At 41.5% G+C, this 25,397-nt stretch overlaps 1 protein-coding gene across 3 annotated transcripts in view; it reads left to right on the forward strand.

The window, feature by feature from the left end:
* Positions 1–307: 307 nt before the first annotated feature.
* LOC106600542 (zinc finger protein 704) overlaps positions 308–25,397 on the forward strand; it is a 101,148-nt gene continuing 76,058 nt past the window's right edge. For 2 of the 3 annotated variants that reach the window (XM_014191968.2, XM_045714898.1), the window contains exons 1-2: positions 308–803; positions 5,848–6,080. In XM_014191968.2, the coding sequence (XP_014047443.1) occupies positions 507–803; positions 5,848–6,080 (530 nt within the window). In that variant the 5' untranslated portion in view covers positions 308–506. The remainder of the gene's footprint in view (positions 804–5,847; positions 6,081–25,397) is intronic. The other variant, XM_014191969.2, reaches the window with a different exon arrangement.

A 25,397-nucleotide genomic window follows, 5' to 3' on the forward strand; every position in this document is an offset into this window, starting at 1 on the left:
CGCTTTGGGATATTCTTTCAGGTTGTGAATAGGCTGATACACTTGATCTCCACAGACATAAGGCTACTGTTTCGACTTCAACCAAGTCTCGGCCTACTTGTTGTTTTCATTTCTCCCTTTTCCAACGGCCGGCCGGCAAAGGGCAAGCTGGAGCGACACACCCCCACAATCTTCTCTGACAAAAAGTGACACAGTCCAAACTAGCCAATGGGCAGCTAGCTTCCGATGGCTGCGTGCGGAAGCGGAGTGTTTGTGTATTCTGAGGACCAATATGAGTGAACTGAAGGAGGTACCCTGTGAATCTCACTAGGCTGCACCAGTGGGCTGCACACGCAGGGGACTGGAGGCGTGGCATTTTGTTTTACTGAAAAACTAAACAATCTTTAACTATACCCTAGAACAGCCGTAACAGACGGAGATCCATTCCAGACAATCATGATAAATGTCTTTTATTACAGATATCTGCACGAAAATCTATAGAAAGCGGGTCATCTTTCTCTCGTCCAATGATGAATTCTAAACGTCTGCTTGACATGTCTGCTGTTGGAATACGGGTCGGGGGCGCTTCGAAACAAGCCGGTATTGATCAGCATGCAGAGGGTTCCAAAGGACGCAAAATGACTGTCGCCTCCACTGCGGACAGCGGTGTCATTCTGGCGTGCAAGAATGGTCCCGCAACAGGAGCAGTTTTCTACAAATTCGTGTTGGATGATGGATCTTTAAGAGAATGTACAAGACAGGACACCGTCCTCAATGTGAATGACCTGTCATCAGGGAGAGAAAAATACCACCTCCTGAATAAAGTAGGTTATATTACACGGTCAAAACCATTGCATGCTGGACGTAATATTTTTTGGTCTAACAGTGAGTTGGTTAGTTATTCATTCCACCCTATTAAATTATTCACATTAAGTTACATTGTTGCCGAAAAGCCTACTTTTGCATTCACCCGTAATACAGAACCAGTCCGCTCTGACTTTTCTGTAGCCTCTTCGCTCCGGAAGACCTGTAGCCCACACATTGTGCGCCCAGTAAGGTTACGGGTCTCCCGGAGCGAAGAGGCTAACTTTGCTGACGACGTGAATCGGTTATGTTTTCAAGTGAAAATATAGGTCAGGCATGCGACTAACCCAAGTTTGTTAGCCTATTAATTACAACTAGTAGGCTATATATGACGAATGTAATTTGTTAAGATGGCGGCCCATTGCATGTTCAAAGTTTAAATGTCCAGATCAGTCAAAATCATGTTTTCATGAAATTGGGTCATATGGATGAAACCATATCAAAGTAGGACTACCAAAGTATGAACATATCTGTTGCTTCTACATTCATAAACTTTGATCATAAATTTACTGGTCCCCTCCCCATGTCAAACACTTATTCAGGAGGTGGGATGGGGGCCGGATTATTAAAAAGCCTAATTTACAAAAAGCCACATTTGTATACACCGATGGTAATGTTTATTATCTTACCTAATTCAAATAAATTCTGCCTTTTAACCAACAAACCAGAAGGTGTGTTTGCAGAGGGGCGTGGTTTACATAGCTAGGTAGCTAGTCTACTGGTGCCAAAATTTGACTGCAGCATGTCAACAAATATAATAAGAGCTTTCACCTACTGTCTAAGACACTTAACCCCTTTCATCTGTGTCTGGTGTTCCCTAGTAATGGCTAACAAGGTCTTCAGCCAGCATGGAACAAAAGCGGGGGAAGGGTTGCCCAAAACTGCTACACGAGACATGCCAAATGGAACGTTTTGATATCGTTGATATGCATGCTATATGAATGTTGTCTCTTTCCATGACATAGACTGACCAGGGTGAAAGCTATGATCCCTTTTTTGATGTCACTTGTTAAATCCACTTCAATCAGTGTAGGTGAAGGGGAGCAGACAGGTTAAAGAAAGATTTGTAAGCCTTGAGGCAATTGAGACATGGATTGTATATGTGTGCCATTCAGAGGGTGAATGGGCAGACATAACATTTAAGTGCCTTTGAACGGGGTATGGTAGTAGGTGCCAGACACACCGGTTTGTGTCAAGAATTGCAACACAGCTGGGTTTTTCACCCTCAACAGCTTCCCGTGTGAATCAAGAATGGTCCACCACCCAAAGGACATCCAGCCAACTTGACACAAATCAAATCAAATTAAATTTATTTATATAGCCCTTTGTGCATCAGCTGATATCTCAAAGTGCTGTACAGAAACCCAGCCTAAAACCCCAAACAGCAAGCAATGCATGTGAAAGAAGCACGGTGGCTAGGAAAAACTCCCTAGGAAAAACTCCCTAGAAAGGCCAAAAACCTAGGAAGAAACCTAGAGAGGAACCAGGCTATGAGGGGTGGCCAGTCCTCTTCTGGCTGTGCAGGGTGGATATAATAACAGAACATGGTCAAGATGTTAAAATGTTCATAAATGACCAGCATGGTCAAATAATAATAATCAAGCACGTCCGGTGAACAGGTCAGGGTTCCATAGCCGCAGGCAGAACAGTTGAGACTGGAGCAGCAGCACGGCCAGGTGGACTGGGGACAGCAAGGAGTCATCATACCAGGTAGTCCTGAGGCATGGTCCTAGGGCTCAGGTCCTCCGAGAGAAAGAGAGAATTAGAGAGAGCATATTTAAATTCACACAGGACACCGGATAAGACAAGAGAAATACTCCAGATGTAACAGACTGACCCTAGCCCCCCGACACATAAACTACTGCAGCATAAATACTGGAGGCTGAGACACAACTGTGGGAAGCATTGGAGTCAACATGGGGCAGCATCCCTGTGGAACGCTTTCGACACCTTGTAGAGTCCATGCCCCGACGAACTGAGGCTGTTTTGAGGACAGAAGGGGGTGCAGAAACTGCTTCACCATTTGCTGATTGCTAAAATTATATAATAGTTTGCCTAATTTCAGTTTGTGACAAAACAAGCGAGTATAGTGCAGGGAATCATTGTACCATCTAAACCGCTGTGACATGTATTTCCATAACCAAAAATATTGTATTTTCAGCTGTTTGAAGCTGGTGTACAAAACCGAAAGTAAAAGATGCAAAAACTTAACTTGAGAGCGGGAAGAATAGAAATAGTGGACATAGAACAGATATACGGCTAAGGCTTGCTTTCAATGCAAATGACAGATCTATAAAACGCATTTCTATATGGATTTGGTCGGGTCGCCCAAAAAGTATGTTGATTTTGGCCGTCTACACCAGACGCGATCAGGACACGCAGGTTGACTGGCCAAACAAACTCTGAACCAACTGTATTAATTTGGGGACAGGTCAAAACACACAAAAGATTCATGAACATTTAGCTAGCTAGCTTGCTGTTGCTAGCAAATTTTTCCTGGGATATAAACTTTGGGTTGTTATTTTACCTGAAATGTAAAAGGTCCTTTTTTTTTCTGGATCTTTGTAGAATCTCGACTCATTTTGAGTCCCACAAAATCATGTGTTCTCTACTCCAACAATTAATCCACAGATACAAGGGGAAACCTAGTTTGTTTCTAGTAATCTCTCCTTGTTCAGTCTTCTTCTGTGGATTTTATATGGCCGTCCCTTTTTTGCCTTCAGGTTTACTATTTTTCAAAAAAGGAATCTATGGCATTATTTAGAATGCTTAAGACAAAAGTTTATACTATACTAAATATTTGAAGAACAGTGCAGAAAGTGTGCTTTGCATAAAACTATTTGCTCCCTGCCCACACAGTCTTTACTGAACAAAAATATCAACGCCACATGCAACAATTTCAAAGATTTTACTTAGTTACAGTTCATATAAGGAAATCAATCAATTCAAATAAATTCATTAGGCCCTAATCAATGGATTTCATATGACTGAGAATACAGATATGCATCTGTTGGTCAAAGAGACCTTAAAAAGAGGTAGGGTCGTGGATCAGAAAACCAGTCAGTATCTGGTGTGACCACCATTTGCTTTATGCAGCCCGACACATGTCCTTCGCATAAAGTTGATCAGGCTGTTGATTGTGGCCTGTGGAATGTTGTCCCACACCTCTTCAATGGCTGTGCGAAGTTGCTGGATGTTGGCGGGAACTGGAACACGCTGTCGTACACGTCGATCCAGAGCATCCCACACATGCTCAATGGGTGACATCTTTGGTGAGTATGCAGGCCATGGAAGAACTGGGACATTTTCAGCTTCCAGGAATTGTGTACAGATCTTTGCGACATGGGGCCTTGCATTATCATGTTGAAACATGAGGTGATTACGGCAGATGAATGGCACGACAATGGGCCTCAGGATCTCTTCACGGTATTTCTGTGTATTCAAATTGCCATCGATAAAATTAAATTGTGTTCATTGTCCGTAGCTTTTGCCTGCCCATACCATAACCCCACCGCCACCATGGGGCACTCTGTTCACAACGTTGACATCAGCAAACCGCTCGCCCACACGACGCCATACACGGGTTTTGCGGTTGTGAGGCAGATGGGACGTACTGTCAAATTCTCAAAAATGACGTTGGAGGCGGCTTATGTTAGAGAAATTAACATTAAATTATCTGGCAACAACTCTGGTGGACATTCCTGCAGTCAGCATGACAATTGCGCGCTTCCGCAAAACTTGTGGCATTGTGTTGTGTGACAAAACTGCACATTTTAGAGTGGCCTTTTATTGTCCCCAGCACAAGGTGCACCTGTGTAATGATCATGCTGTTTAATCAGCTTTTTGATGCCACACCTGTCAGGTGGATGGATTATCTTGGCAAATAAGAAGTGCTCACTAACAGGGATGAAAATAAATTTGTGCACAAAATTTGAGAGACATATGTTTTTGGTGCGTATGGAACATTTCTGGGATCTTTTATTTCAGCTCATGAAACATGGGATCAACATGTTTTGTTCAGTTTAGTCTGTTTTTTCAGACTTCCTGGTAGTTTGACATGAGAGAGAAATTAATTATTGTTTTTTTTCTCCATTTTTATCAGGATACATTTTTTGGGTGATGTTTTAGACACACTAGAGGCTACTTTACATGGGAATCAGAATGACTGTTCAGAAAAAACAGACCAAAATGCTCAACCGTTTAAGACTTGGTGCCACTCCAATACATTTTTTTTTATCTTGGGGCACTATAACCACATAGGAGTTAAGTTGGTACAGCATTCTCACTCACGGGTGCAACAAAATATAGCCTCTTTCAAGGCATGCCTCAAAATATGTTAATGTGAGAGAAACAACAATACCATGCACCCACTAGTGGTCAAAAGGTTTTTGGCGATCCAAAGATACGGTACTGTCCTGGGCACACATTACACCGGCTTTAAGGTCTCTGCACTGGCTGCCTTTGAGTTTTATAATTAATTTAAAGATTATTCTATTGGGTTTTATATCAATCCATGATTGTTCACCCCAATACATGTCAGGCATGCTTTTAAGTTATGTACCCAGTAGGTCCCTCAGGTCCTCTGGCCTTTTAACTATCCCAAAGCCGAGGACCAAGAGGCATGGAGAGGTAGCCTTTAGTTACTATGCCCCCAGCCTCTGGAATATCCTGCTAGAGAACCTGAGGGCGACCAAAACTGTGAACATATTTAAAGAAGATCTTAAAACACACCTTTTTGACTTTGCTTTTCAGTCGTTCAGATTCAGTCACACACCTTCTATATTTCCTTACACACAAAATCTCCAACACATGTCCCCTTCCCAACAATGTAGCCAAACACAACTGTTAAATGGTGCCTAAAACTATCATGTGGACTATGTAATTAACCTTATATTATCTATTTTTACTAGAAGCCTTGGAAGCAAAAAGCACTAACATATCAGTTCTGAGACTCCAACATTTAGATCATTTCTCTGTGTGTGTGTATTGTTCTTCATCCTTCAGGCAGGTTGTGGTGGGGAGGCAGATGAACGAAACAGTGGTCTGACTGGGATCCTTACTAACGGCAGTCCCACACACTGCCTGATCCGGAAAGGGCAGAAGGCGGACAGACACATGCACTCAGAGGCAAGGACCCCACTGGTGCCCAGCGGTTGCCAGGCAACAAATGGACAGCATGTTCCACCTGAGGAGAGATACCCTCATCCCTCCTCCCAAATACCTGTCCCCCGACGCAGGTAGGGACCACATGGCTAATAACAGTTATTACCTAGTAAGGCATGGATAACGTTATGGTTATTACCTGTAGCATGGTTGCTGCCTTACCCATAGTTGGCTCTATACCATTCCAGGTCCAGATGATACAGTCATTGAATGGGGCATAGAATTTCAGAAAGTTAAAATAGCTCCAAGAATTGGCATAGAATTTCAAAAAGTGAAAACACAATTGGGTGTTTTCACCTCAAATCCCAAAACAAATCCCAAAACAGTCCTGAATAAACCAGAGTTTAAATGGAATTGACTCTAACCTTGTAGTGGTTCAAGCTATCCTATGGTTTGGGTATAAATGTTGTGGGGGAGGCTTGGTCAGATGACCGCTGTTGGATTCTTAGAATGCTTTTGAGTGTTCCAGAATCAGAATAGTTCTGGAATATTCTCAAGACTTTAGAAAATACTTCAGACTGTCAAAGTTCTATAATAAGATTGCCCAATCATGTGAGTGAAAATGGGATATATGATTGTCATGTTGCTGTTGACTGATAAACCTAAACCAATACTGTTCTTACTGTGATTGTGCACCGCTAGCCAATGAACCAATTGCAAGATTAGTCAATGCACAAATCAATGCACAAGATGTCAATGGCTTGTGTCACTGCCTTGCACACCATGGCTAACCACACAAATGTTATATTTTTTTACCTTAACATTGAGATTCAAGTATCTCACACATTTTAACGCTACAGAAGAATACCCATGTTCCACATTGTTGAGCGTATGATCTTTCATACTAGATGACATTGTGTTGAAGCATCTGTCATGGATTGGACATGCAATGCTGTGGAATTATCGAATCCCTAAAATCCCCACCCCCTTCTAATCTGAAAAATTATTATTATGTCCAGGCGAGATTGACTCCTGCGACTTAATCCATGTCTCATATTCAGATGAAAGTGTTAACGCTTTCCCTTTTCTTTCTATAATCTCTCTGTGTCTATCCAGACTCAGTGTCAGTAAGCGTGTGTCTGTGTTTGTTTATATGTTATTCTGTCAGTAGTTTGTACTGTTGTGTGTGACTCAGTGGCTAGCAGAGCGAGAGAAGCTCAAGGCTGTTTTCCCTGTGAATCACACACACACACACACGCGCACACTGGTGTGTTGTGCAGGACACTCTCTCTGATAGGGATCGACTGAAGAAGCACACACACACAGCGGTCCAGACACAGGCAGCAGTCAGAGGGAGAGAGAGCTGTGTCTGTCGAGGGACATGGCCAGCCAGCGCTCTAATAAATAACACTGTTACATAACAGACAAGAGGTCTGGGAACGGCTGCAGGCAGACGCTAGTTAAGCCTTTTTATTCACAGTTTTTTACAACCATTGATAGGTTGGAACAACTGTGTCTGTGTGAGGGGGAACTCTGTATCTCTGTGAGGGGGGAACTCTGTATCTCTGTGAGGGGGGACCTCTGTGTCTGTGTGAGGGGGGACCTCTGTGTCTGTGTGAGGGGGGACCTCTGTGTCTGTGTGAGGGGGGAACTCTGTGTCTGTATGTCTCTGTGTGCGAGGGGGAGCAGTTGCAATGTGGTTATACATTAACAAAATTCCCTGCGGTAGTAGAGAGTTGCAATGAGGTCTTGATAAAATCCAATATGGTGGATCAATGGAGAACGATGACCTGATGAGTGTGTTGTTGGTTTAAAATCACTGTTCTCTTATATCAGGATCATGTGAAGTTCATGTGCAGGAAATCATGTGTGATGAAAGTGTCCTCCCGGGGAGCATGCAGCACGATTGAGCATGCTTGCTTTCCAAAGTACTGACAGTTGCTGTGTGTGCGTTTTCTGTGTGTGTGTCACTGGGTGAGTAAGTATGTGGGTGAGAAATGAATTTGAGTGTGTGTGTGTGTGTGTGTGTGTGTGCGCAGCACGCATGTGTTTGCGAGAGCCAGCCAACACAACAGCTGCCATCCTCACCTTTCACCTCTGACTTGAAATTACTTTTTTCCCTCAGTCTGGGTTGACGACTACCTTACTACCCTGCTCTATCCTTCAGCACATTAAACACACTGGCCAGGGCTGCTAACAGAGTTTGAATAATGTTACATTACATAGGCCTAATGATTTGGTCATATTTGTAGAGGCCCTTGTGGCTACATTAAAGGTTTAGATTATCTCCTTGTCTCACCCTGCTCACATTCAAATGGGTCTGCTCTATGTTGCCCCCTGTAAACATGGGACAGTTTCTCTTAGCAGGAGCATAAGGATCAGTTACAGTCAAATAGATTCTATAATTCCATAATTTATCTGGTAGTTTGTATGGCTTTGTCTGTATTCATTCCGTGATGAAAAGGTTCAAATAAGCACAGAAAATAAATAGTGGGACAGTCCACTAGTGTCCATCTGTCCCACAGTTTAATGCTACTGTCAGTTGTATAGTTTTATGGTCTGACGATAGACAGTTTCTTGTTGTAGGCTACTTCTTCACAGTGTAATCGAGCATTTGCCTTGTTTCACCTCTCAGCTGTCACACGTGTGTGTGTGTGTGTGTGTGTGTGTGTGTGTGTGTGTGTGTGTGTGTGTGTGTGTGTGTGTGTGTGTGTGTGTGTGTGTGTGTTTGTTTCACCATTCACACCCTAGCCAGGCACTCTTTAAGAGGCAGTGTTTTATAAAGTTGAGCAATGTGTTCTGTTCAGGGCTTTATCACTGTGTTACTGTTTGTCCTGCAGACAAGCCCAGACAAGCTTCTCTGCACCTAAAAGAGGAGGGACTTGGGTTGGGGCAGCTTTTTGGTAGCCTGAGTACCAGTCTCTTTAGCTAATCCACTCCCTGTACTTCATGTCATGTGACTAAGAGACTTGCCTTTCTGCTATCTTCAAATTCGTTATCAATAAAACGTCACAATATGATGCAGGGAGTTCGATTTGGCAGCTTCTCTGCTAAAACCATTGACAACTGCTGTTTTCAAGGGATTGTTAAATACAATTTTATATCACCTCTTGAAGAGCATTGTCAGAACTACACATGTCCGATTATTCCACATTTAGCTCTATCGTCAGAGTTATAGAGCAAGTAACTGCATGTTTTTCATGATCAGTAAACCTCAATTAAGCATACATGTTTAAATATGTGAGGGTAGCCTATTTATTTTGCATGTGAGCAAACAACATGTCATTTAGCTTGCTTCATCAGAGATTAGGCTTTTGGAAAGAGCTTGACATTGGCAAGTCCTCTTGGTGGTAAAGTTGTCAGTCGGACTACTGTCATCACTATAGATTGCAAGCAAATCAAACAATATTTGGATATAGCCACCTAGTTTATCTAGTTAGTTTGTTAACTAGCCATATTGACGTGATCTGTTATTAGCTAGCTGGCCACATCAAATTGGCTAATAAATCAATGTAGCCTATCATGTCTGGCAGCAGCAATTGTGATTAAACACTCTTAAAACCAATGAAGAAGAGATATATATATATATTCTTAAAACCAATGTTGAAAAAGGGATAATATTAGCTAACTTTGCTAGGTTGGCCTATGTTGTTTGGAGAAAAAAGTTCATTAGGTCTACCTACCACTGTTTAGCCAAGTTTCTACGATCAGCTAGCAAAGTAAACATTATCAGCTAACAGTACATCGCCAAATGCACCTTTCTGCTGCTTGACAGTCAGACCCCACAAAGGATGGGAAATTAACCAAAATCGCTCATACTTGTCAGGTATTGTTATTTTATATCAGTCAATTAATGGTGGCCAATATTGAGAGATATCATGAGGCTACCCTGACGTATCGCAACATTCAAAGGGCACTGGCACATCTGAGCTATCTTTGCTGCAGGTGCATTGTAACAATTGAATAACATGAGAGAGAAATGAAGAAACCAGTGTGCGGGTTTCTACTTTTTACCCTCACGTATCTGAAATGACATGATCAACTGATGTTTACTGGTCATGAAAAGCATGCGGTTACTTGTTCTAGCCTTTGATGATGATAGAGCTAAATGTGCGCAATTGTTTTGCATGGAATATTTGGACATTTGTAGTTCTGACTATGCTCTTCAAGATGTGATGATATTACAACCAAATAGTTAACATTTATTTAACAATCCCTTGAAAACGACACCCAGTTGTCAATGGTTTTAGCGGACCTGTGAGTCTCCTTGCCCCCCCCCCCCAGCAGAAAAATCGAACACTCTACATTTTATTGATAATTACCTACATGAACATTGAATCATTATTGACCTTGAGAAAAACAGAGGATCAGATTCTTATTCGATCACCCTAACAGCTATCCTCAAATCACAATGATTATGCAAATATTGGAACTTTTTTTCTCCACAGAACACATTGGTATCTGCTTGCTAAGCAACCATTTTTTGTTTGTCCAGACATTATCAGTCTGTCTGAAGTTGCTAGCTCATGTCTACATTTTCAAACTAAATACATACTGCAATTTCAACCACAGAACAGTTCGTTTTGATTTAAAGCCTCGAGAATACAACAACTTGCCTAGCTAACAGCTAAATGTTTGTTTTTGACTTTGTTACAAATTCTAATTCTATTTTCGATGCGCCGCATGTTTTCCTGGAAAACATTAATGTTATCTCCAACAACCAATGAGCAACTCTGCCGTAAATCCAGCATTTATGGAACGTTGAGATTACCGAAATGCCAGTCTCTTTGCCAATGACAAGGTACTCAGTCTAGTTTTTTGGCTGGTTTGTTGTGAAATGCTTTCTTTTCTTATCTCTGCTCCTGCAGGTTTTGGCTCTGAGGTAGTTGTTTAAGTGTATGGAATACTGCCCAAGCCTGCTTGTACAAGGCCAATGCGACCTAATTTCTCTATGTCAACGCTGTGAGAGATTGCCACTCCATGATAGGCTGACTGACCTAGCTTTAGCTCAGCCAGCTAACATAGGTCAGCAGCACTGTGTTTAGGGAAGCAGGATGAAGCATAGGCTACTCCATGCATACGCACGCACGTATGTACAGTGCATTCAGAAAGTATTCAGACCCCTTCACTTTTTCTACATTTTGTGATTACAGCCTCAAATCTTCTTGGGTATGACGCTACAAGCTTGGCACACCTGTATTTGGGGAGTTTCTCCCATTCTTCTCTGCAGATCCTCTCAAGCTCTGTCAGGTTGGATGGGGAGCGTCGCTGCACAGCTATTTTCAGGACTCTGCAGAGATGTTAGATCGTGTTCAAGTCCAGGCTTTGGCTGGGCCACTCAAGGACATTCAGAGACTTGTCCCAAAGCCACTTCTGCGTTGTCTTCATAGTTTTAATGTCTTCACTATTATTCTACAATGTAGAGAAAAAAAAGAAAAACGCTTGAATGAGTAGGTGTGTCCAGACTTTTGACTCGAACTGTATGTAAATAAGGTATTTCTGTTTTTACATTTTCTAAAATTTCTTAAAACCTGTTTTTGCTTTGCCATTATGTGGTATTACAGTTGAAGTCGGAAATTTACATACACCTTAGCCAAATACATTTAAACCCGATTTTCACAATTCCTGACATTTAATCCTAGTAAATATTCCTAATCTTTGGTCAGTTAGGATCACCACTTTATTTTAAGAATGTGAAATGTCAGAATAATAGTAGAGAATGATTTATTTCAGCTTTTATTTCTTTCATCACATTCCCAGTGGGTCAGAGGTTTACATACACTCAATTAGTATTTGGTAGTATTGCCTTTAACCTCTCTAGGGTCGGAGGGACGAAATCGTCCCACCTACGTAACAGCCAATGGAATCCCGTGGCGCGATATTCAAATACCTTAGAAATGCTATTACTTCAATTTCTCAAACATATGACTATTTTACACCATTTTAAAGACAAGACTCTCGTTAATCTAACCACACTGTCCGATTTCAAAAAGGCTTTACAACGAAAGCAAAACATTAGATTATGTCAGCAGAGTACCCAGCCAGAAATAATCAGACACCCATTTTTCAAGCTAGCATATAATGTCACAAAAACCCAGAAGACAGCTAAATGCAGCACTAACCTTTGATGATCTTCATCAGATGACAACCCTAGGACATTATGTTATACAATACATGCATGATTTGTTCAATCAAGTTCATATTTATATCAAAAACCAGCTTTTTACATTAGCATGTGACGTTCAGAACTAGCATACCCCCTGCAAACTTCCGGGGAATATACTAACAATTTACTAAATTACTCACGATAAACGTTCACAAAAAGCATAACAATTATTTTAAGAATTATAGATACAGAACTCCTCTATGCACTCGATATGTCCGATTTTAAAATAGCTTTTTGGTGAAAGCATATATAAAAAAGCATATTCTAAGTACATAGCCCAGCCATCACGGGCTAGCTATTTAGACACCCGGGCAAGTTTAGCCTTCACCAAAATCAGATTTACTATAACAAAAATGTTCTTACCTTTGTTGTCTTCGTCAGAATGCACTCCCAGGACTTCTACTTCAATAACAAATGTTGGTTTGGTCCCAAATAATCGTTATATCCGAATAGCGGCGTTTTGTTCGTGCGTTCCAGACACTATCCGAAAGGGTAAATAAGGGTCGCGCGCATGGCGCAATTCGTGACAAAAAAAATCTAAATATTCCATTACCGTACTTCGAAGCATGTCAACCGCTGTTTAAAATCCATTTTTATGCCATTTTTCTCGTAAAAAAGCGATAATATTCCGACCGGGAATCTCCTTTTAGGTAAACAGACAAAGGAAAAGAAAGCTTTCGGTCGACGCGGGCACGAGCCTGAGTCTCACAGTACTGTAACCAGCCACTACCCAAACGCGCTACTTTGTTTCAGCCAGAGCCTGCAAAGCCACGATTCAGCATTTTGCCGCCTTCTGAGAGACCATGTGAGCCGTAGAAAGTGTCACGTTATAGCAGAGATCCTTTGTAATTGATAGAGATGGCAAAGAAGTTCAAGAAATGGTCAGAGTACTTCCTGTACAGAATCTTCTCAGGTTTTGACCTGCCATTTGAGTTCTGTTATACTCACAGACACCATTCAAACAGTTTTAAAATCTTTGGAGTGTTTTCTATCCAAAGCCAATAATTATATGCATATTCTAGTTACTGGGCAGGAGTAGTAACCAGATTAAATCGGGTACGTTTTTTATCCAGCCGTGTCAATACTGCCGCCTAGCCCTAACAGGTTAACGATCGTTCCACAGGTGCATGTTCATTAATTGTTTATGGTTCATTGAACAAGCATGGGAAACAGTGTTTAAACTCTTTACAATGAAGATCTGTGAAGTTACTTGGATTTTTACGAATTATCTTTAAAAGACAGGGTCCTGAAAAAGGGACATTTCTTTTTTTTGCTGAGTTTACTCTCCCTAGTAGTAGTTTATCTATTCTATTGGTCAGTTTATCGACAAATAGCCTATTCCAAACAGACACTGGGACAGTTGTGCGAAGAAAGAGCCCAAATTCATACAACCAGTAGACCAAGGCTACATAAAAATTAACTTTCATAAGCAACTATTCTGATGCAAAAATAACTAAGTAAAACATGTATGAACGTGTTAAATTATTATGTGACGTGCTGTCATTTTCAGGTCCTGATTGGTCAACAAGCTTATTTGACGTGTATCTTTTTTGACACGTAAAGACCCAAACGGCATTCCGAATAAAACACCATTGTCAAAAGGGCACCTCACATGCGAGCGGTTTCATGTGACATGAAATTATCCGTTCGAAATTTAGGAAGAGAGGGGTTCTAATAGGCTACTTTGAAGCAGGGTAAGACATGCGTTAACATTCAGGTTTCAAACAATTACAGTTTTTTCTGAATGCTTAAACACTAACAGTGATTCTTGAAGCACTATCTCTGAAACCATCAACACTTGTAGCCAATGCATTTACCAAGTGTACCAAACTGAATGCACATTCTCTGCTTTACACTCAGTTTGTAATTTTATAACACACTTTTTGCAAAACTGTTAAACACAACTCACTGCTTTACACTCAGTTTGCAATTTAATAACACACTTCAAGCAAAACTGTCAACATTGGTCTCTACATTGCTACACTATTTCGCCAATTGCCTTTCCACATTGACACATGTGAAAACACTTAGATAATGAGTTCACTTACAAATCAGAGCTTGAGCACTATAAATAGGCCACAGGTAAACATTTGGCTTGGACAACAATGGAGGTATTTGGAAATGAGAACCTAAGTGCTGTAGTCTTACTGGTACAGTACTTTCCACGCTGCCTCGCTCAAGAAAACATTGCATGTGATGTGGATGAGGTCTTATGGCCAGACCCACAAAGGTGAGATGTAGCCTCATTTTTTTGTCTGTTCTTTTTTATCAAGCACAAATGTTTTTGTTTTCTTCTACTGCGCTTTTGTTGTTTGAGGAGTGTTAGAACATTTTGAGAAAAAAAAAATGTTTCCCCCCGTTATTTGTATTGATATTGTGTTTTGTTCGGAATACACATCCATACTTTACATATTTGGATACCTGTGTGCATGTGTGTTTACTACATGTATGACAAAACATGATTGCCCTGCACACAGAAAAAGCAAAAGCCACAAGTGTTTTTCATTTATACTATCCGTGCGTGGTTGTTGCTTCGTGTGCTTATTCAAATGATGGTTTGTGTGTACTGTATTGACGCAATTTTTGTAATTTTTTTAAAGAGTTTTGCAAGAATTGTTTTCTATTGCAAGAGATGTATAATGTTTTGCTGGTTTGGTGTAAGGTTTTGTGGTTAGTGTAGAGTTTTGCAAAAATAGCCTATAGTTTCAAAAGTAGTGCCTAAGCAATCAGACAAAACTGTAAGTATATGTTTTCAAAATGCATAGCCTACTGCCTCCAGCTCATTGCAAAGTGGTGTGTGATGTGCTGATGAAACCTGTCTTCTGATGCGTTTGAGATGCTGCAGCAGGCTCTGTATCTGTATGCTGCACGGGTGTGATAAATAAGATTCATAGCGAATATACTGTAGCCTACACGCGCCAATTCCACAAAATTATGCAAATGAAACTATAGACCGATAAGCATGACCAGTCAAATGTATTTACATCAATGAATCGGCTAAAAGGCATTATTTCACAATATTATTTTTGTTCTTCTTCTCCTGCACAATCAAGGGGATAAATCAAGGGGATTAATTAGTGACCTTAATTAATCAATCAAGTACAAGGGTGTAGCAAAAACCCGCAGACACTCAGCTCTCCGTGGAATGAGTTGGACACGTGTTTTATAGCCTCCTCACCGACACTGTAATGGAAAACTGTAATTTATATGGTCATTTTAGGTATTATCAACATGTTTAACTGCAGCATGCTGTATATTATGGTGCATTGTGGGAAAATTGCTGTATTTCATATGGTACTGTAATTCCACCCCACAGAATACAGAATGCTGTACCTAACTAATGGGTGCATGGTATTGTTGTATCTAGCTCATTAACATATTTTTTGGCGTGCCTTGAAAGAGGCTATATTTGTTGCACCCATGAGTGAGAATGCTGTCCCAATTTAACTCCTATGTGGTTAAAGTACCCCATCAATTTAAAATGTATAGGGGACAGATTAGAACAGGCAGCAAATCTTAAACCTTAAATGTTTTTGCTGTGTCGTTTTGGTTGGTGACAGTTTGGGAGCCTTTGTTAACTACTCTAGATTTGCAAGTGATATAAAGCACGAAATATTTAATAATGTGCTGTAACTAGTAATGTTACGTTCGATACCGGAGCTCTGAGGCATGCATTGAAATTGCTAAGCAGTTTATTTCAAAGCACTGTTCCGGTGCTTATATCGCTTTATCAGAAGGATGTGATGAATGACGTCTGAAGCCTCGTTTTGTCGAACAGACAGCTGATTGGTTTGGTTTGGTTTCGGTAGAAGACAAAAAAGCTACACTGGGCGCACTACGGCGTGTGTGACGTTATCTATAATATTTTCCCTGTTCTAAATTATTTTGACCGGTAGGTGCCACTTGTGTACACTGTCTTGATCAAAGCCTTGAGTAATTAATCTATTTTCAACAAAATTGGCTGGAAATGCTCAAGGCTTCAGGAAGCTTAGTTTCCCTATCACTACCTGTAATGTGTAAACACTTTATCAAGCAGCCAAACTGCTTGCACCAATCCCTTGTAATTAAAGTAAAATATTGTAAAATACAAACCCCTCCTCTCAATAAATGTAATTCATCCATCCATTTATTCATTTGATTACTGTAGCATTGACTTTTTTACAGTATAATATAGTACATTTTACTTTTTTACAGTATAATATAGTACATTTTACCAAAAAAAATTGCAATATGAAATACAGAACTTCGCTCGCCACTGAGCTGCCTGTAAGATACTGTCAAATTCATGGCAACCCCTTTGCAGTGCACAATAATACACTTACATAAGACCTTCTGATCACCACCACCACAGCTCTCTCTCTTTCTCTGTCCTCCCACCCCTTCTCAGACCAGATGCAGCTACTCCTCTTTTCCCTGTTTTGTCTGTCTCTACAGTCTCAGTCTGTCTCATCTTTGTTGTCTTATTTGAAGTTGCTTATAAACATGTTTCAGTTGAAAGTGATTTGAATTATAGTTATGTGAAAAGTTCACAGCAGAAGAAAAAGCAAGGGCAGTAAGAGTTGTTTGGCTGATATAGAAGGATATTTCATGGTTGAAAGCTGCTCCAAACCCTCTTCCCTTTCCATCTCTGTGACCTCTCCCCTTCCCATTAACCCCTCCCCCTCTCTCCAGGTCACAGATCACAGCTGACCGGTTGGAGTGACTCATTTGTTTCACCTTTGCATTTATTTCAATATGCTGCCACAGCACTTTTCACAGTACACACATACACACACACACACACACAAATTACCCATCCAGTACCGATGCATGCGTGATCAACTGTCGACCCCGTCCAGCTTGTACAAGCTGCTGTACAAATCAAAGGGCCCAGGACTGAGTTTGGTAAACCCTGCTATAAGGGAACATAGTGAAGCTGTCACAGTTAATTTAACATAGATGTCAATATTTATCTTATTTTCTCCCCACTGTTGTTAGGCAACATGTGCTGAGGTATTTATAACCCCAGCTGAATCAGGCTCAACTTTCCACATTCAACATGTATGGTTTCCTAGTCTATTTCAAAGATGTCACTCAAACTATTCTTGACATAGTGAGAGGGGGGCATTAAATGTGTACTTTAGCTTGTTATACATCCTACACTGTGTTTACTCAGCCATTACCTTGGCTTCTGTGGAGAGGGGGGGGGGGGTCATTTTGAACATTAGTGGGTTAACTCCTGCACTTCTGCCAAGATAATATGGAGCTTTCTGGCAGAAGGACAGTCACAACGTTGCAGTGGAAAGGTCAGCTCTGTTGGTGTGTTCTAGAACCAACACACCAGAGCAAACCACAAGGACCTGAGTGAGGGTGTCTGTCAGTGCAGAGAGAGAGGACTGAGTTGTCCTATGAAAGCCCTGTCATCCTCTCACTAGTCTGCATGCATACTAGGGCTAGGAATTGCCAGGGACCTCATGATAGGATATTATCACCATACTTAGGTGATGATACGATATGTATTGTGATTCTCACAGTAGCCTAGTGGGCCAGTAACCAAAAGGTCACTGGTTTGAATCTCAGAGCCAACTATGTGAAACATCTGTCGATGTGCCCTTGAGCAAGGCACTTAACCCAAACTGCTCCTGTAAGTTGATCTGGATAAGACCGTCTGCTAAATGACTAACATGTACAGTATATGTATTGCGATTTGATGTTCCAAACATGTTGCTCACTACATGTCTTCTGCAGAGAGCAGGAGAAAACAAGTGTTGATCAGTCAGGGAAATAAAAGTGCTGAAAACATGTTGGTTCACTACTTAAAAAGAAGATTTTAAGATATTTTTTACAAATTGATACTCAAATATCAAACAATATTGTCAAATATCGATATCATTTTGTTAAAAAATAATATTGCGATATGTTGGTGAATTCCCCCCCCCATCACTAATGATACCACCATGGCAATACTTGAACATGAAAATGCCCCATGGTGGATGATCTAGATACATCTCATTGAAGCTGATAGTGTACGTGCATGCATATGCTTGTGCTGTGTAGGCGTGTCTTACCTAATTCCTCCGACTGCTTACCAATCCACCCCCACATCTTAATCATTATTTCTCTTCCACTACCTTTTTTTTAAGAGCAGCTACCCCCTCTATCTACTGTCAACAGCAGGGAGGAAGAAAACCACCAAACATTTCTGTCTACATTTTACAGAATCCTCCCACCGGAAAAGCTTTTTTCACCATTGGGCTTTTATTCTGTCTACTTTTCAACCGGTTGGTTTAGGTCTGTTCTGAATGTACAATAAACAATAGGAGCCAGTCACTCTAGCCCACCACATACTGCCCCTGAGGCCTGGCTAGTTAGTGGTTAAGGAAAAGGCATCCATCTAAAAACACTGTAGCTGGAAAAAAGTATATCCAGGTTTGCCCGCTGTTCACGTGTTCACTTTTTTCTGCTCTCCAAAAAGTATTTGGTAACACTTCACTTGGAACAACTTCTCATGAAGTGTTATATTGCCTTATAAATGTAAGCGGTCTGTGTGTGTGTGTGTGTTGCATTGCATTGCATTGCATTGCATTGCATTTGTGTGTGCACATCGCTGTGTGTGTGTGAATTATTGTGCGCACATCATAGAGATATACAGTACCAGTCAAAAGTTTGGACACACCTACTCATTCCAGGGTTTTTCTTTATTTTACATTGTAGAATAATAGTGAAGACATCAAAACTATGAAATGTAGTAACCAAAAAAGTGTTAAACAAATCAAAATATATTTGAGATTCTTCAAAGTAGCCACCCTTTGCCTTAATGACAGCTTTGCACACTCTTGGCATCCTCTCAACCAGCTTCATGAGGTAGTCACCTGGAATGCATTCAAATTAACAGGTTTTCCTTGTTAAAAGTTTGGAATTTCTTTCCTTTTTAATGTGTTTGAGCCAATCAGTTGTGTTGTGACAAGGTGTGGGGGTATACAGAAGATAGTCCTATTTGGTAAAAGACCAAGTCCATATTATGGCAAGAACAGCTCAAATAAGCAAAGAGAAATGACAGTTCATCATTACTTTAAGACATGAAGGTCAGTCAATCTGGAAAATGTCAAGAACTTTGAAAGTTTCTGCAAGTGCTTGCTCTCATGATGACCGCCACAGGAAAGGAAGACCCACAGTTACCTCAGATTGCAGCCCAAATAAATACTTCACGGAGTTCAAGTAGCAGACACATATCAACTATTCAGAGGAGACTGCGTGAATTAGGCCTTCATGGTCGAATTGAGGCAAAGAAACCACTACTGAAGGACACCGATAAGAAGAGACTTGCTTGGGCAAAGAAACACAAGCAATGGACATTAGACCGGTGGATATCTGTCCTTTGGTCTGATGAGTCCAAATTTGAGATTTTTGGTTCCAATCGCCGTGTCTATGAGATGCAGAGTAGGTGAGCGGATGATCTCCGCATGTGTGGTTCCCACCGTGAAGCACTGAGGAGGAGGTATGATGGTGTGGGGGTGCTTTGCTGGTACGCCATCCCATCTGGTTTGCGCTTAGTGGGATTTTGTTTTTCAACCTCCAGGCTGTGTAAGGGCTATTTGACCAAGAAGGAGAGTGATGGAGTGCTGCATCAGGTGACCTGGAATCCACAATCGCCCTACCTCAACCCAATTGAGATGGTTTGGGATGAGTCAGACCGCAGAGTGAAGGAAAAGCAGCCAACAAGTGCTCAGCATATGTGGGAACTCCTTCAAGACTGTTGGAAAAGCATTCCAGGTGAAGCTGGTTGAGAGAATGCCAAGAGTGTGCAAAGCTTTCATCAAGGCAAAGGGTAGCTACTTTGAAGAATCTAAAATAATTTTGATTTAATATAGAAAATAGTAGAAATAAAGAAAAACCCTTGAATGAGTAAGTGTGTCCAAACATTCGACTGGTACTGTATGTCTACAATGATGTTTCTATGGTGCACGTGCATTGGCATTTCTGAAACCTTGATGTGACTGTGGAGAGGGCTGTGCTGCTAAATGCATATAGGGGAAACGCTGGTTGTTAGCTCAAGCTGTTAGCTCTCTGATTCTCACTTTCTCGCTCTCTGTGTTATGTTCTCAAATGTGTATAACTATGTCATATTAATGTCTCTTAAGTACTTTTATTCTCTTTATCAATGTTTTTTTCTTTCTTCATTGTAGTTGTCTCTCTCTTTGTGAGTGAGAGTGCTGACTGCCGAGGGTTCACAGTGCTCTACTGACGCCCTGTTAGTTGGATTTCTTTCAGCTGTTTCGCTTCACATGTTTTCATCACTATTTATTGCAGCTGCATGTTTACACTATGGGGCTCTACGCTGGAGCCTCTTAAGAGTTCCTACTAATACACACACACTTGCATGCTCTGTCACACATGTACGCATGCACACACACGCCACACACACACACACACACACACACACACACACACACACACACACACACACACTGGCTCATGCCCCGGTAGGCTGTTTGTTGTTGAGAGAGAGATCCCTCAACAACCCTAAGGCGTGTGGGCGATGGGCCATGCCTGCACTCACCACAAAAGTGGCTGCCATCCCTCTTTTGCTTGCTGTTTCTCTCTCTTTTATCTCTAACTCACTCTCCCTTTCTGTTCTCCCCCACCCTCTAGCTTTCCTTTTGAGTTTTCTCCCTCTCTCACTCTTTATGAAAAGTTAATAATCAGCATTTTCTGGGCCTGTGTGTGTATGTGTGTCTTACTCTTTGCCCTGCAGATACTTGGCTTCATGAAATGAAAGTGCAGAGTTGGTTTGGAGGAGAGGTTTGGTTCCATGTGTTTTTGTTTCAAGACACCCTCTCCTCTTCCGGCCCTGTGTTGTGATCCTAGACTCTTTCTCCTGCTCCAGGGTTGTTTTTTGTTGTCTCAATCTATTTCCTTTCCTCTTGTACTCCTCCAACTCCCCAGTCAGAGTAGTACTGTGCACAGCACAGCACAGCCCTCTTAGTTAACGACATGCAAAATGAGTTGTCTATGATATTGGGATCTCCATTTTGTTAAGGTTTTCTTTAACATCTAGAGAACAGAAAACACTTCAATTATTCATCAGCCCTTTGAAATGACTGACTCCACCACGTCTCGGTGAAAACTAAAACACCTCAAGGCTCCAATGGTTTTGGTTATGTAAATAGATTTGAATATGATTTGAATGAATGTCAGAGGCAAATGCTTTTCAAGCAGAGTCGAAGAACTGTTCCTGCCTGGTGGAGTTTTGTTGCCTGATGCCTTGACACATGCCTTGCTAAATATGGCAAAAAATATGGAACCTACAACGTCCACCAAATAAAGGAAAGTGTTATTTGCTGTACATAAAAAGTGTGTGTGTGCGCGCACAGTAAATTCTCCAGTGTTGCCTAGTGATGATTTCTCAGTGCCAATTTTTTTTGTTGATTCAGGAGATAAATTAACACTTAATGTTGTTAATAACCAGTATTGAGTGTGATTGTGTCAGTTTTACTCAGTGGAGAGTAAAACATTCCCATCAAAACCCCGCCCCGGCAGGTAAAAATGTTTGATTTGTTTTTAATATCTCTGTTTTTGCATGTACATGATTGATTAGTCTTGTGCTTCACAAAGATGAATAACAATGTTTTTAGAAACTAATCCAATCAGTTTGGATTTATTCCACCTGTTACTGAAAAGGTTGTTCCAGTTCCTGTGATTTAGGTAGTCTCCTCAGTGTTTAACCCTGACAGTCTGAATGAAGTTTGAAACTCCAACTGTTGGATGGTCTAACACAGCCGAGATTCCAATAGGAATTACACATCACTTTGCAAGCCAGCATAATGTGACGTACAGGCCTGATGTGGCCTGTAAACCAATGAGGGGGAAACAAAGCTTCCTAAAGCATTGAGGTTTTCCAGACAATTGTGTTGATGCTTCATTTCGGCAAACAACCACTTAATTGGTTTGATATTGGTTTCGGTAGAAGACAGAAAGGCTAGTCTGCACACATGCTACAGCGTGTGGGACATCATCTATAATAATGCCACTAGTGTACACTGTGTTGATCAAAGCCTCCCATAATTAACCTATTTTCGACACAATTGGATGAAAAGCCCCAACGCTTCAAGAAGCTTCGTTTCCCAATCACAACTAGCTAGGTCTACAATCAACATGGAATAAAAGGGAGGGGAAGGGTGCTTCAAAACGCTGTCAACACATGTCAACACATTCGTCAGTGCTGCTGTGAACCGCATCGTAAGAGACATGCCAAACGGGAGAGGTATATATAAAAAAAATTGATGCAATTTCAATGTTGGTTGCTTTGTGTATCACCAAATTAGCTTGAGATGATTTTACTGCTGACAATGACAAAGTGTAACAGCATGAGCACTAAGCAGAGTGTTTATTTAACACTGACAAGTTTGGACTGGTACAGATACTTGCCCAGTGTTAAATGTCCCACTGTCAGTGTTGATTTAACACTGCCGAATTTGCTGTGTAGGTGCCACTCTACAACCCATGTTTCCAAAATCAGTGAGGATAACCATAATATAAGTTGGCCTGATCAAATAGGCTAATTTGCCCAAAAGAGGTGTTCTTCCGGTTGTATGGCCTTTCAAAACCGGCTCCCCTTTGACCAGGGGTTTGGAAGGGGTGGAGGTGGCTAGGAAAGGATGTGTTGGGGGGGGCAGAGGTGGAGGGGCGACAATGGTGGTGGCTGTTTCTTGGACATCTTGGGTGGTGGGTTGGGCTGTGCCTGTGGAAAGGTCTGGGTTTGGTTCTGGGACTGGGTCTTCATGTTGTCTGGTGGAGGGGTTGGGTTTGGGATTTGGGTTAGTGGGCCTGGGGTTGGAGTTGGTGGTGTTGGCCCTTGCCCTGCCGGTGTCGGGACTAGGGCAAGAAGTGGCACCCTTTCCTGCACCAGTTGTAGGGGCATGAGGTACAGTCTGAGTTTGGATGCTTGTCTTTACAGATCTTACAGATGATGGCTGTGCAGTCTGCAAAGTTTGGGCGTGCCATAGTTGTGGACGGAGCCCCTGTATTTCCCCAGCGTGATGGTGTTGGACTCCGCCCACTCAAGTTGGTTCCGGTCTTAAGTGGACCAGCCATTTTTGTGCCCTAGTCTAGAAGTTGTCTTCGTCCAGGACCCTCCTAGCCGCTGACTTGAGGTTGGCGAACCTGCTAAACCAAACTTGTATGTCATTGTCCTGGATGCATTCATTGTGACGATGTACTGTAACTACGTTGGATTCTGTGTCAGAAAGGGGTTATGCTCAGAGTCTGTTAAACAGGATATCTGTATCTGTATGCAATTTCTGTATTTTAACCAAAGCTGATCTAGTAACTGGGGGACCTTGAAACTGACTTTAAATGATTCCTGTGGCCCTGGGTGTTTCACAGGCAGTTAAGGTCAAATGGCACAAACCCATAACTCTCTGGAGAACAGCTCTGCTGAATTCCAGGCAGGTCATGGAAAGGCAGGGGAGGAGGGCTGCAGGCCAAGGATAGAGTGAGTAAAAAGCTCTGCATGGCCAATCCGACATCTGCAGTGATGGTACAGCATTTACTGCGATACGGCCTCTCTAGAAATCAGGGTATTTATACTTCTTGTGCTTCATGGAGCAAAGCTGTTGTCAAGGAAGTGAGTTTGTGTTTATACAGGACCTCCCACCCCCACCTACCGTCAACCAATCATGTCACTGTGGAGCTATACGGAGCCCTCCACATTGGTACAAAAATTGGGAGCTCGATTTGGCCTCCGCAGGCTCTGCAATTGCATCACACCCTCCGTACGGAGCCTCCAGACAGCATTGCCAGATCAAGCATAAATCAGCTGTAAGGCTCACCTCTAGGCCTGCAGTGTCTCGTCTCCTCCTCAGGCAGCTGGTCTGGTGCTGAATGCTGGGGGATGTCCGTCGATTGGGGAGTCAGGTTGGGTCAGGCACGGTCAAGCCCTTCCATCTTCCCCAGTCCTTCCAGCAATTCCGGCCTTGTCCGATGGACCAGAGAGACAACGCCAGTTGCGGTCAATCCACAGTTACCGTTGCTGCCTCCTGGTCCATCCAAAGAAAGACATAGTGCGAGAGAAGGTAGAGAGACCGACACAAGCCCAGAAAATCTCCACCACACAGAGTTGTGCATAATGAAGAGAAACCAGGGTCATACATAGGGTACCACCACAGTGACAAAGCCATGTGTTCCTTGTAAGTGATAACAATGGACTACTACCATAGACCAGTTAAACTAGTACAACACTTCCACTCACGGTTGGTCAAAAATAACTAACTGAAAGCCACGCCCCCACTAAGCCATGCCTCCAATATAATTTCCAAGCATTCGGTTAAATGCGGAAGACACATTTTTGTTGAATGCATTCAGTTGTGCAGTTGACTAGGTATTCCCTTTCCCTTTCGAGTGAATTGTAGAATTACCAACCATGACTATATTTGTTTGTGTCAAAGACATTTTAGTTGAATTTATTCATTTTCAATCATGTGGCCTTCAAGTGAGTTCCTAGATGAACAATGTAAAGACCGAATACGATCGGACCACCTCCATATAACTACAGAATTTCCACGTGAGGATATTGGAAATATAATCATAGCCTACTGGATGACAATTTGTTCTTATCAAAGACAAAATAATTCATACTTTTTTCTGCACAACATAGGGGCAACAGATCCCGTTATTGTATGGAACATTTTTAAATGTACTTTTAGAGGCCATTCAATACAATACTCATCATTAAACCAAAATCAGTTTAGGTCAAAAGAGATTAGACTAATAAAGGAAATAGAGGAAGTAACAGCGCAGGTTGATGGTAATGGAAACTACTATAGAGGCACAAAATAGGTTAGAGGAAAAACAAAAATAATTAGAGGAACTTATTCAAGAATGATCAAAGTGTAATTTATTTCAAAAATAAAGCGAGTTGGATGGAATAAAAAAAGCACTACATTTGAATCTTCAACATAGAAATGCTACCAAAAAGAATTTACAGAAACTGATTACAAAGGGAGTCATCCATGATTCACCAAATTATATTTTGAAAAAAGCAGCAACATATTTTAGGCCTATGTTTTCTTTTCAGTCTCCTCCATCGCCACTGTAATAATTTATTTGCTAATAATAATACTAATAATGTAAAATGAACAAATTAATTGAAAGACATGTGTGAAGGCCAACTTACAGAGGAGGAACTTTGAGGCAATTCAATATTTTCAATCTGGAAAAACACCAGGGCTTGATAGCCTACCAGTAGAGGTATATCAGACCTTTTTTGATGTACTCAAACATCCATTATTAGCAGCAGGAGTAAAAC

Source organism: Salmo salar, chromosome ssa03 (assembly GCF_905237065.1).
Source record: "Salmo salar chromosome ssa03, Ssal_v3.1, whole genome shotgun sequence".
Taxonomy (NCBI): Eukaryota; Metazoa; Chordata; class Actinopteri; order Salmoniformes; family Salmonidae; genus Salmo; species Salmo salar.